Genomic DNA, 14,859 nt, shown 5'->3' with positions numbered 1-14,859 from the left:
GTTTGACTCCTGTGTGAAATATTTAATTTCAAAATTTAGGGTATTTGACATAATTTCCAACTTTTTTTGAGGGACTAATTAATAAACAAATTAGAATAATTCGAGGTTGATTTTTTTTTTTACTATAAAATACCTTTCCATGATATCTTTTGTGATTTACTGTTATGTTTTTACCTTATAGGAAGTGCTTATCACTTATCTATTATCACCAGAAAATTTGTTCCAAACTGATAACTTAATTTCAATTACATATCAATGCAAACATTTTGGTGTTTAATTTGTCTCCCTGAAAACAATCTCCAACTTCGAAATGAAATATCTGGATCAAGTTCGGTCATACGGAAGTCAAATAGTTTGCATTTTATTTTTTATAATGAGTATAATGTTATCCTAAATATAATTAGGGACAGCAGCAATGTAAGGCCAATAATGTAACATATATTTTATAAATACCAAAACACGAGCATTGCATGATTTGAAACACTTCTGTAATTTTATGTCTGCACTCAACGATTGTGAAAACAGAAGCTGGATAAAGACTTTTATACACATGGTGCGTATTGACTGGGGGGGGGGACTACACAAATAAGGAAAAAATCAACAACAAAAATATAAAATTTCAATTAAAAATATATTTAGTCAATTTCTCATCAAAATCAATTCTAAATCCCAAACAGTATTAAAGAAAGAAAGGAAAAAAATTATCTGAAATACTGTTTCATAGAGAAAATAATAACAATTTTAATTCAGGAACTGAAAATGGCAAAAAAAAAAAAAAAAAAAAAAAAAAAATCTAAAATAATTTAAATAGGAAATAAATAACATAATTTTAATGTTCAAGATTAAAATTTATGCAATTAAAAACAACCAGTAATGAGACTGAATGAATAATAACCCTATAAAAAACAACCACAGGTGTAATTTATATAACATTCTAACACCCCTACTGCTTTTATAGCTACTACTTGTATACATGCGTGTAATAAATACGATATTTTATAGTGCTGATACAAATTTGTGCTCATTGGATGTAAGGAATGTAAAAATAGATAATGTGCTTGGTCAATGAACTACAATGGAACTGGTGTGCAAACTGGAATTCTATGAAACACACACAGAAGGAAGAGGAAAAATAAAATGAGCTACAATATAAATACATTTAAACGAAATGGAAAGAATTAATAAAAAATAATCATTATCATTTATATTTCTAAACCTTCCAGACCTTTCTAGACTATTTTACATAATATACAGGTAACAGTTAATTTATTGACATAATTACATATGCGAAAAGAATGCCAAATAAAATATGATAATAATTTCCTTGCTGCATTTGAAAATATAAAATACAATCAGCTTTAAACAAGGATTAACATACTTTATGTGTTCCTTTCATTGCAAGCAGAACAAAAACGGACTGCTATAATAGTTTATACTAATTCTTTGTACAAGATATTAACTAATTATAATCCTTTATTTTAGTTCATTAAAGGAGTTATTAGTAATAAGCAAATGCATTCTGTGAGCACCTGCTAAAGAAAATTAGGCTAGTAAATTCAGTAAAATTCCATATGTCTAGAAGATTTTAGTATTAGTAATTCTCATAAGTTAGGCACAATTTGTGCTAAAATAATTATAAAAATATCCACATAAGTAAAATATCATAAGAAAAGAACAAGCAAAATGATAATTGACAATGGAACCTTCCATTTATGGAAGGAATTTTATCTTATTTTGAAAGGGTACCATATGAATTACTTTTGCCATAATTTGACTTGCATCATAAACATGACATATGAAACTCGGAGAGTGATAGGTTGCATTAAGATTCAAAAATAAATAAATAAATAAAAATAATAAAATGAAAATTCTAGTATTTTCTTTATCTTAATCACTGAATAAAATCCAATCATCTCCAGCAAAACTAATATTATAGGTATTACTAAAAAAAATATTAACCCAATATGGAACTAGTTCTCAATTTCATTTTCAAGAATAATGTTAAAATTTTTAGCTTCATTTCACATAAAATAAATTTCTGAATTTTCATTCTAGCATCTAAACTTTCCTTTATTGTAAACTTTTTATTTTTATTTATTCTAAACTTAAAATCATAGAAAAAATATGAGATAACTATTCTTATTCTTAACTTTTTAACTTAAAATCATAGAAAAAATATAACTATACTTATTATAATCCTTATGGTTCAATTTTTATACTTATTACAAATTCTACTTTTAAAACTTTTACTTCTATTCCATGTACACAGTTAGAAATGCAATACTAATCATTATTATTAATAACATAGCAGGCTAAATGCATGAGTATTTAAAAAAAAGTAATTTTTGATATAATCACAATTACAAAAATTTATTTGTTTATGAATTTTAAATTAATTAACAGTTTCCTGGAATCTTTAATGAGTGTGTTTAAAGTTTTCGCAATTTAGACATTTTCAAAAAAATTTTAATGCTCACTTTAATTTACATAATAAATCTATGAATGTAGATACTTAAAATCATTTACATATGGCAAAACTTCAAAATAAACAATTTCAAGACTTGCTGTTTCTATACGTAATTCAGAGAAATTAACTTATTTTCCTTATAAAATATGCATTTCTATGTGAAATGTAAAATCAAAAACGCTACCTAAAGGGGGAAAAACAGGAAACAAATGGGTTTTATACTTATTCAATACATCTCATAAAATTAAAATTTCATTAACATATGTAATCAGTCAATAAATTAAACCTTCTCTTTTTTTTATCACTGTAACACTTCAAAGTCAACTGTAGACATTACGAAAATAATTATAAATACAACATGACAAATATATGCAGCAGCATACACAAGGTGGGAGATGTGCTTCAGGCTTTCCATGAGCTATGTTGACAATCTCCAGTAAAAAGACCAATAAGAAACCAATTACTGCATTTATTAAAAATAAAATAAAATAAAATTCTATGATATTCTACCTGTAATTAGTCAAATGGAAACATATTCAGATTTACTGTCAATGATTTTCAGTTCACCAATATCAAAAAAGAAAAGAACAATGAAAGTGTCACAAAGTTAGAAACATCTGCACACCATGAACTACAGGACAAACATGCAACTCACCCAAAAATGCTACCATTTGCATAGTTGGGTGGACTGAACACTTTGATTACATCACAAAATCATGTACATGATATGATAAAAACTCTCTACAGCTCACACAAACAACCTTCTCTATTTCACAAGATTTTCTATTGGATATAAAAATTATCTTTCGTTAGAAAAAGAACAAAGAAATGAAAATAACCTGACTGAAAAACTGCCAACATCTTAGAAAAAAAAAAAAAAAAAAAAAAAAATCTCTAAAATGATAAATCTCTAATATGATTCCTTTTTGCATACCAAAATAATAATGTAACAATATACCTCTATTTTTAGCAGATAAAAGTATTATACAAATTTACAAAATTATTTAAATCAACAAGTATCAGAAATTGTAAAAAACAGTACATTTATTCATTTATGTATGACGGAACAGATTAGCAGCGTAACATGCGAAATTGAATAGCCTTCCAAAAAGTAATGAAAGTAAGTTTTAAAATGATTTCACATTATATAATATTCTATAAATTACGATGGCAGAAGTTAATAAAAAAGGTTTTCTAGTAAAGTATAAAAAACATTAGTAATAAATGTCTTTACACAGTTTGTTTTTAATGAATTTTAGGAAAGGTAAAGTTAACGTCTCCATCTCCCTAAGAAGACCAGCTTTAAAAATGACCAGTGCTTCTGGAAACATCATTACAGAACATTACCTCTCCAAGAAACCAACTCCGCAGAAGACCAAAATAGGCAGCTGTATGTTTATTTGCAATGATTTTTTTTAACTGCAATAATAAAGCTTTAGAAATCAAGCAATTTATTTTTTACAAAATTTAAAAGAAAATTATACATAGAATTTTCTTAACGTAATATTTTACATTTAATAATAAAAACACCTGATATTTTATATCTTTGACAACAGATGAGAAAACATTGCTATTTACATTTTGCCCCTTTTCCAAGTATATTAAGATAAGGTTTCTGCTTTCACTATTTTTTAAAGGTAAATTTAAAATATTTACCATTAAAAAAATAGTGAAAGCAGAATATATGCATTATGTTAATGTTAAGCACATATTAGAAATTTTTTCTCAAAATTTGTTTAAAATAAAACACCTAAACTCTTAATATGATACCTAAATTATGCTTTTCCTGATTATTTTAACTCATCAACCAGGAGAAAATTTAAAATAATCAAGAAAGAGCACAATTGTACATATCTAAAAACTGCAAACTGAAGTTCTGATACAAAATGCAGATACAGTAATATTATAACATAAAGATAAATAATGTGAAAATCTTTAGATGGCTTACCTAAGATAAACTATAACATAAAATAAACAAATATTAGAATCTTAGATAACTTATCTATGATATTAAGAATACTTGAAAAAAAAAAAAAAAAAAAAAAGAAGAAGAAGAAAAGATAACTTTTATTAAATGCTTTAAGAAACTATAATGATGAACAACCATCACATGAATTTCAGTAGTTAAAAAGACACTGAAATATCAGTTCATAAATTTGAGCAATTCATTTTACCAATCAATTAAATGAATTACAGATTTATGCCAAATGGACCAACAAAAATGATAAGACAGATATTAATGAGATTTAAAGTACTGATCCCAGTACAAAAGAGATAATGAAGAATGCAAAATGTTACATAAGATAGCAATCATAAGCACATAAATATTATTAATTACATGTGATCTTGATTCAGTTTTATCCAAATTTGGAATACTTTAGTCAATCATTTGGGTTTATTGCTTAAGCATAACATATTTTTAATGAAGGTACTGGTTTAAATATTTATTATGACAAGTAACAGTAGTCATAAATATTCATGTCCTTAAAGAAAATTAAATTTTAATTTCAGAGTTTTTTTTTTTTTTTTTTTTTGTTGACAAATAGATGTCAACAAAACCATGTTAAACATCTGTATAAAAAATTAAAATAATCAAACAATAAACAATGTTATCCATTTCATGCCATCTGAATGACTACTAAAACAACAAATACACAAACATGATTCTTCTGCTTAAGTTTCTTGCAATATGCATTTATGATGATTTTCTACAGAGAACAAATGCAAAATACAATGAAGGCAAAAGATTTTTAAAATAGAAGTAACAACATAATAGAAGATATGTTCACATTTTATACTCATTTTATTTATTAACATTAATTAGATTTGGTATTTAATTTCATACAATGCCCCTTTAGCACAAAAAGTTTCGTATTAACCATGTTAAACATCTGTATAAAAAATCAAAATAATCAAACAATAAATAATGTTATCCATTTCATGTCATCTGAATGACTACTAAAACAACAAATACACAAACATGATTCTTCTGCTTAATAAGTTTCTTTCAATATGCATTTATGATGATTTTCTACAGAAAACAAATGTAAAATACAATAAGGTAAAAGATTTTCAAAATAGAAGTAAAAACATAATAGAAGATATGTTCACATTTTATACTCATTTTATTTATTAACATTAATTAGATTTGCTATTTAATTTCCTACAATGCCCTTTTAGCACAAAAAGTTCCGTATTTAATGCTTTGTTATTTATTTATACATAGTAAAAATTTGACGGGATTTCAATAGACACTTATTTTCGTTGTAGATTATTAGCACTTTGATCAATTTTATAGCAGCATTATCACAGCATAAAATAGAACACAAATAACAACTAAATTGTATGCAGCATTTTAATACGTAAAAAAACTGATATATGAGCAAAAATCTATAAAATGTTAACAAAAGTCTGATGTGTAAATGATTAAAAATAATAATCTACCTTAAAAATAGCTGTGACGAAAATAAAAATAAAATGCAAAATAACCATGATTTTTTTTTTAATTACACAGCACCAGTTTACTTACTGACAAAAAATAAGTTTCAAAAACTGCAATTAACCCTTTCCATTCATCTCAAACTTCATTTTAACATCTCAAAATAGTTCCAAAGGTCTTTGTTTTCATAAGAAATAGGCAGCAGTAACATATCACTATTTTAAATAAATTTTTTGATTTTTTTAATAAAGTTTGCATGCAAAAGCTTTAAAAGTTCATTACAGAAAAATATTACCCATATTTATTTTGTACTTATTAAAATAATTTAAATACTTAACAGAAGTCTTGTGGGGGGAATTTATTTTTCAATAAAGAATTGAAAGTAATAAAACGAATATAGCTGCTAAAAATCAGCCTATTTCTACATATTTCCTAAAGCCACTTTCATTAGAAATGAATTTTTTGGCATATGAAATATAAAAAAACACAAAATAATTCTATAATGATTATACAGGGTGATTATAAATTTAAGAAGGGTAATAGTATTCATCCAGATGAGCAATAATTACCATAGAACATAGGGTCGCATTCCTCTCTGAGAGGCAGAAAAGAGGAATATTAGAATTCCAACCTGAACTTACAAGAGTGTTGAGAGCAAATCAACGAGACCAAAAGTTGCACAATCAGTTTAGTGAAAAACTCACAGAGAGTGCACAAAACAGATAAAACCGGAAACAAGGCTTTCGAGTGTTAATTCGAGCTCAGACTTTGATGGCAAACACTCAAATGCACATCTTTGGTTGGCAAGGTCTCATCATCACAAATGATTGCAACCAGTTAATTATCTAAATTTTTAGGGAAAAACTATCTATTAGGGGAAAAAAACTGCTACCTTGATATCAAGTATCAAGGTGATATCGAATATCAAGTAAGCAGTTTTTTACTCCTTTGCCTTCGCCATCTTCTGTCCTGTCTTCCTGGACAGAAGATGTGTGGGAATACAGGACAGAAGATGTGTTTTCTTGGACTGTGCTGCACTCATTTTACTTGAAGTGCCCTTCTATGAGACACGAAGTTCTGACAGCCAGAACACAGTGTGAACCTTTCATGCTAATCTCGGCATACAGAAGTTGGAGTTAGTTGAGAATATTCAGCCTTTGATTAGATAATTAACTTGTTGCAATTGTTTGTGAGGGTTGAGACCTTGCCAACCAAAGATGTCCATTTGAGTGTTTCCATCAAAGTCTGAGTTCGAATTAACGCTTGAACGCCAAGTTTTCGGTTTTATCCGTTTTGTGCACTCTCTGTGAGTTTTTCACTAAACTGATTGTGCAACTTTTGGTCTTGATGATTTGCTCTCCCAACACTCTTTAAGTTAAGGTTGGAATTCTAATATTCCTATTTTCTGCCTCTCAGAGTGGAATGCGACCCTCTGTCCTATGGTAATTATTGATTATCTGGATGAGTACTATCACTTCTCTTAATTTTTAAAAACAATTTAGAATCACCCTGTATATATATATGTTTTACTTTTTTAAAGCAAAGGTGTGGAAATCTTATCAGATAATTAAATCTGACGTTTTGATATAGTCAAACTTAAGGACATATTTATAGCATTTTCAAAACTCTGATTTGAATCATTTGATAATCTTGTAAATATTCTACAACTCAAAAGTTTTCCAAATGAAGTTTCAGAGAAAAGTTGCATACATACTTGCATACTTTAATCTAACTCTTAAATTATGATATGTTAAATTATTCAATCAATAAAATATAATTTTGAAGCCTTAAAAGCTCAATTTTTCTTATATTTTGAAACAATTGAGTATGATATGAAGCATAAAACTGAAATGAAAGCAGTTGTTGATAATTTTTCTGTATTTAGCAACACTTTATTCTGCTTAACACAAATCTTAGCAATAGGATATGAGGAAAATAAATTAATAAAACAAAAAGAACATACTACAATAGGGTAACATTTGGGAGTGAAACTGAAATGATAAGATAACATAGCACCATTTCTATACATTAAAATTAATAAGTTTAATAATAAAGTTTATATATAATTCTTTAAAGTATATAAACTATCCTTTTTATCTGTTTTTTCAAGTTTTCTAAATTCATTTACTTGAGATTTTAAAGTACTAAATTCAAGTTCCACATTTCATATATAAGTAATACGTTATTCACAAAATAAAGACATTCAGTGAATATCACTTACATTTATTGCATATGCATATGGTATTTAAAAAAAATTCATTTAGGTTAAAGGATATTTAAATTTTTAAGCAGCTTTTTTTTTCATAAACTTTTGATGAAAGCAGTTCATTTAGAAAATTAACAAAAAGTATGTATAAAACAATGTTTGCCTTGAAAGTAAAATCTACACACATCTTTAATAGAAAAATATATATGTTTGGAAGCTCTATATAAATGCGATTTTTAATATGTATCCCTGAGAAGACTTACTTCATCAATGTACTTGTACTGTTTGTAAAATGTTGTGAATATTATTAACTGCAAAGTTAATGCATTTAAATTAAATAGATGACTGAATTGAAGGAATGATAAAATCAAGTCTTTTTTGTAAAGACAGAAGGGAACAAATTCAAATGAATTAGAAATTCATCATCTAATGAAGGCTAATATAGCAGGACAGCATTCGGAATATTTTCTTAGGATTGAAATTTTCCCAACGTGATGCATATTAATAGATGATAGTAAGAAGAGATTAAAATCACTAAGTAATATTTCTGTTATGTATCTTGTGGGGCTATCACATAATAAGATACAACACTTTCACCATTTAATAGGAAGAATATGACAAACTATGTATCAGTGATTCATTACAATTACAGAAGTTATTCCTTTTATATAATGAAAAATTTGCAATACTAGGGGGGAAAAGAAGAAGATACATAGCATTACAAGAAAAACATTCAGCATTTTCAGAAGTATATAAAGATTAGGATGTTTCATGATATTAAAATACTGATATAAAATTATCTTGTAATGCAATTAAAAAAATCTACCTTTAATAAACTAAAGTTAAGTACAGTTTATATTGATATATGCAACATAAGACTTTACAAAAGTTTACATGTGACATAACAATACATTTTAAATGCAAAAATGCTGGTGTTTCTTCAAAAAATTGAAGAAGACTTAAAATGCTACTATGAATGAGTTTAAATAATAAATTATCAAAATTTATACCAATTTATTGGTAGAGAAATAGATAAATGTTCATAACACCATATATTTTCACTTAAATGAAATGCAAATGAATAGTGAATCCACTGCTCAAAATCACAACTGTTATTCATCTCCTAAATCATGTGAAAGCTATAATTTATAATTAAGAAATCAATTTTTTTAACAGTTCTCAAAAAAGTCATTTGACAAGTAATTCTATAAAAAATAAAAGAAAGACAGTTATCATAGAATGATTAAAAAGCTGCATACAAAGGGCCAAAATTATTTATACAAGCAGAATTCTGCAATTTTATTTTTACATGATGAACAAATTTTGTTATGTGTGGGCCATGATGCATTTGTATGGCACTTTTTGAACCTGATGAAAGAGCTAGCTGCCTCGTCTCATGATATGATGTTGAAGCACAGTAGAAATGATTTAACTGCAGGTATTCTAACGGTTCACCCAACGTCGCATGGTTTCTTCCCAGTCCGTGTTGCCTCCATCTTCATCGTCATCAGTGCGGACGTAGCTCTCGTCATCGGTAGTCAGGGATGCATGATGTTGGAAGAGATCCAGATCCTACAAAGGGAATTAGCGGAATACTGGACACAGTCTCGAAGTTGTTGCTTATGTGGTGACTAAAGTTTGACCCTGATTGAAGCACAGAATATTCAAATAAAAAGAAGAGGAAGAAAATAATAAAATAAAATTAACAAATAATAATAAAGTTAAAAAAGAACCAAAATTATATAAATAAAAAATTAAAATTATGAAAAATAATATGCAAAACAGAATAAAATAACTAAACAAACAAAATTCAAGATAAGCGGCTCTAATTTAACACCAAGATTACACAATATCTAAATATACTGAGCGTGGCACTGAAAATGCAATACTTTTCTGTTAATGAGTTGGTACTCACCTCAGAGCACAAATTCGGTATCATCCACAGATTAAGCAATGCAGATTAAACATTACATAAAGGAAAAGGCCAATTAACCAGCATTCAACTAAGCAGAAAGCAGAAGTAACTGGAACATTTTAAAATTTTAAAAACTCCTACTCTTTCCAAAAAAGCAAGCAAACAAAAATCTATCAAAATCACCATAAAGAATATCCAGCACAGTGTCACCAAACACGTAGCACCAAGAGATAAGCTTGACTTCATGAAACAATCGGTCACAAGATTATCACTTTGGTTTTATTACAGGCTTTATAAAAGGGAGCTGGTACATCCTACCATGCTTAGGCCAATCTTCTTCACTCCATGGACGTTTTGGAATCTCACACAATTTCTTGTGACATTTTTATTGACCACACCTTAAGACAATATCTAGGAAGTTATTACTGAAAGAACTAAGCTGTTATATAATATCGATTTAGAACCAAAAGAATATTTAAAAAAATTATTTTTATAAGAAAGTACTTTTAATGTTTGTATAAACTTCATTTGCACTCTCTAACAGCCTGAAGTATAAAACTATAGTTACACCTGCTTTTATCCTAATCCCACCTACTAACCATTAACATACATCATGTTTTTGCAGCATTTGTACATATGTAACTTGTATCTCTTGGTTATCTAACTAAATAATTAATTTGTTCATTTAAACATCCATTTGAATGATTACTGCATATTTCGCAATGTCTCCACCAACTTTAATGGTTCAGTAGGATTTCTAATCAGATAAAATGCCCATTTTTAAAGCTTATGAAATATGTCAACATTTATGCTTGAAATGCTTGCCCCCCCAATCCCCCCAAAAAGAAACTTACATAATTTTAGTAATAGACTTTTGATATTCCAGTTGATAAGAATCAAAACGAATTTTCATAATTTTGGATTATTTACTGCTTCTTCCATTCATTTGGTTTTCTACTATGACCTGTAATTTTATACATTCAACTATCTGGAATGTTAACCTATTTAACATTTAGCATTTCCAGATAGCTCAGCTTTCATTGAATACGCAATATATGATACATTACTGTTATTATAAGTTCTTTTTTTCCCCATGAAGCTTTATGTATCATCAGGGCTGCTGCTATCGAATTAGATTTCGTGCCAGTGTTTTGCACTTAGTGGCACCCAGTTAACAGAAAAGTATCTAAAAGTGCAATCTGAAGTTCACGTTTCATAGGCATCCAAATAAGTTTTGCTTGAGGATTGTTATAATCATGTCTAAATGTAAAAACAATTTTACAGCAGTTACAGCATACAGGTTCTAATTGTTTTTATTTAAATTTAGCTGTTCATTGAAAAGCCATAGAAAGAAAAGAAAAAGCACATTCATAATTTATTATTATGCATCATCATCTCAAGGTTATTTTGAATGATTAACAGTTGAGATCTTGAATCTCCTAAAACCATCATTAAACATACTGCAGGTAAATTTGAACACTTTAAGACAACCGAGAACGATGAATTTATGCTATAAACTTGCAGTTGATCCTTTGATGTAGATTCAAATTATGGTTTCATAGTCTGGCATGTCGCTTCAAACTGTACAACATACTGAAAATATTAAAGCTGAACATTTATAACATAATGCTGTTAAGTGAGCTCCTGAAATACCACTCTGTTTTCATACTGTCAGTCAGCTGTGTCTTTTTACAAGGTATGAGAATAGCTTTGTGCACCTAATATTCTAGACAAGACTCTATTCAAATGGAATTTCATTTCGCAAGCTACATCAAGACAAAAAATTATCAGATTCACCAACAAAAATCTAAGCTGTTGAAATAATGATGTTACTATGATCTTCCAGATTTTCATGAAAATTTGGAAAGAAGAAAAGATACAATACATTTAGCAACTACTGAAACTTTTACCAACAAAAATTTATGTAACACAAAACTTTTAGAGCTGTTACTTCTTTTGTGGCAACACTGTCACTGTCACACTCTATCTATGCAGAACCACAAGAATAAACAAAAGCCTTCTAATTATACAGAATATTATTCTGAAAAACAGAATACAAAAAGTAATTTTGTAGGGAATACAAATAAAAATATTAAACACATTTAGCATTTACTATAATCATTCTTCAACAAAAACTTAAGCAACTACACTTTAGTAGGCATTATTTTATTTTACTTATTTATTTATTTATTTTTTGTACATTGTGCAATCGCTGGCATGTTTCATACACCAAGTTTACAAAATTTCTTACCTGGCTTTTATTTTCGCAAATGTTAGTTATAGACACATGCCTCCTATTACAAAAATGTTTTAAATAATGCAAAAATTCATGTTTTTATATTTTTAACTTGATTTTGCAGTGAGGTGTCATATAATAAATAAATTAGTATAATTCCAGGTTGATATTCCCCCCCTTAAATGCCATTCAATGACATTCTTTTGTGATTTACTAGTGTCTTTATTTTAATTTTATTACATATGGTATACCAAAAGAATTTTCGCACAAGAATTTATAAGAGTTTAATTATATTATATAATAGAATTTATTTTAAGAGTCTAAAAATATGTTATTAATATTCTGATCAAATTTTATTACTTTATAATCAGAATCCAGTAATGATTTAGAAAATTCATTCAAGTAAAAATATTTTTCATTCTTAATTAATGCAAATAATTTTATGAGATAGTGCCAATACTGAAGCATGCCAGTGTTTTTTTACAGCATAAATTCTGTAAAACTCTATCTCTCCTTTGCTGAGGAAAAAAAAAAAAAAAAAAAAAAAAAAAAAAAATATATATATATATATATATATATATATACTGCTCAATTTTTTTTTACACTAATCTGCATAGAAATGTTATGTGTTTTCTTAATGAATATCAGTCAATTTTTGTTGTATGAGAGACAAACTTTTCCTGTTTTATTTTTATGATGAGTATACAATTTTCCTAAGGACTGGAAAGATGTAAAATTAAATATACATATATATGATAGGGACTAGGCATTTTTAAGTTTCCGTCACTACTAAGGTCAGAAGTGGTGGTCATTTTATTATGGAGGCACCTAACGGGTGGCTGCCATTACCTCCTATAAGGAGATAGACAATTTACATCCATGCCTTCTCCAGGATTCGAATTCAGGCCCTTCAGTATCATAGTTGGCTTCCCCAACCACTATATTATCTGGGCAGCTGTGTAGAATGATAGATTTTGTAATTTTTACAAAACTACTTTCTTTAAATTGAAAAATGCCAAAACCTGAATTTTTGCACCATTTAAAACATTAATTAAAAGTATATGTCTATGACCAAGAGTTGTGGAAATAATAATAATAAAAACTTTTGTAGACGAGATGTATAAACAGAATCACAGAATAAATAAAAAATTCTAACTAGACAATAAAAAATACCAACTTGCAAAATAACACATAAAAAATTAACTGACTGGGCAAAGATACTAATAAGTGGGGTAAAAAAAACCTTTTCCACTGAATATCAAAATTATGAACTAAAAAAAAAAGTTTGTAAACACTTTATCTAAAAGCTGCATATTTCTAGTCTAGTTAACATTAGATTAAATATATATATGCAAGATAAAAAAATATGTAAATAAGATTTATAATTTAATTTAATTATAGCCTCTTAATTCCTCAATTTTTTAAATTTCTGGACTACGTCATTTCTAGATAAATCTATTCTAGAGCTTGCATAACACTTACAACATAGTTAATTTGGAACTTAATCTCTCAGAACTGAAACTTTTCTAACCTAAACCAAAACCTTCCTCTTGGTGAGCTGCCACATTGGATAAATGCATCACTTTTAGCTTCACCCTCTCTGTTGCCTGGAAGCAATTACGCTGTGCTCTCTTCGTATCACAATAGTATTGAAAAATGTAAATGTTCTGGAAAATAGGCACAATTAGAGTGCAAAGAAAACCGTGGCCATAAATGTGAATTTAAATAAAAATGGAATTTAAACTGCCTTGACTGCCAAGTTTCCTATTCATTATGGATTAGCATTCTATGCAATCAAAATTCTTCCTCTTCAGTATGGATCTACCTTCTACGTCAAACAATATTTCTACATTTCTATGTCTCAGTGTTCTTACTTCAATACTTCTTTAGTGACAGAAAAGTGTTTTCATATATATATATTTTCACAAAAATATAGGTATATGTTTCTTTTACTGTAAATTATATTACACATATTTTACATAATACACGTAATATAGATTACATAAAATGTAATCCAGACTATATTTTATTTTATGCAATACAATGAGGGGGGAAACAACCTTATACTTTTACACAGATATATTAAGTAATTTAAATTTGATTCAAATTACTAATTTATTTTAAGCCTACCAACAAGCAAGCAGATAAGATTGCTAAAAACTGGTAGCTTGATCTGTATTCAAATCCTGCTGAATGGGACCTTTTATGGTTTTTGCCATGTAGGATATAAATATGCGACAGTTTTCCTTAGAAAGTTTTCCACTAAAGATAGATACTGACATTAGACTTTTGGAATATTTCAAAATAGACATTTAAATTCTTTTCAGATATCTAACATTAATAATTAATTTGAGTTTTATCCTTCAGCTCCCCACCCCCAGTTTTGCCAGAAATTTTTCAACTAAATAAGCAGAAGAAAAATCGAATGTCACAAAATGTAGCACATGACGTCAGGCATCATGTGATTTTTGTGACGCCATAGTTTCCTATGTTCGCAGGGCCGTTCCTAGCACGGGTGCAGTGTGTAAAAGTATGGACGGGCGGCTGGACTCTCATGATACCACGCCTAAATATTTTAAATGCATTAAATTCATTG

The 14,859-nt window shown here is 27.9% G+C and overlaps 1 protein-coding gene across 4 annotated transcripts in view; it reads right to left on the bottom strand.

Moving 5' to 3' along the window:
- Positions 1-7,313: 7,313 nt before the first annotated feature.
- Positions 7,314-14,859, bottom strand: part of LOC118202892 (dystrobrevin beta-like) — a 129,186-nt gene continuing 121,640 nt past the window's right edge. For 3 of the 4 annotated variants that reach the window (XM_085824110.1, XM_085824112.1, XM_085824111.1), the window contains exon 17: positions 7,314-9,684. In XM_085824110.1, the coding sequence (XP_085680236.1) occupies positions 9,556-9,684 (129 nt within the window). In that variant the 3' untranslated portion in view covers positions 7,314-9,555. Of the gene's footprint in view, positions 9,757-14,859 lie in introns of all 4 variants that reach the window. The other variant, XM_085824113.1, reaches the window with a different exon arrangement.

The sequence above is a fragment of the Stegodyphus dumicola genome, chromosome 9 (assembly GCF_044657685.1).
Source record: "Stegodyphus dumicola isolate Sdum_Otavi_A_Nest chromosome 9, ASM4465768v1".
Classification (NCBI taxonomy): Eukaryota; Metazoa; Arthropoda; class Arachnida; order Araneae; family Eresidae; genus Stegodyphus; species Stegodyphus dumicola.
This window is presented reverse-complemented; position numbering and strand designations above follow the sequence as displayed.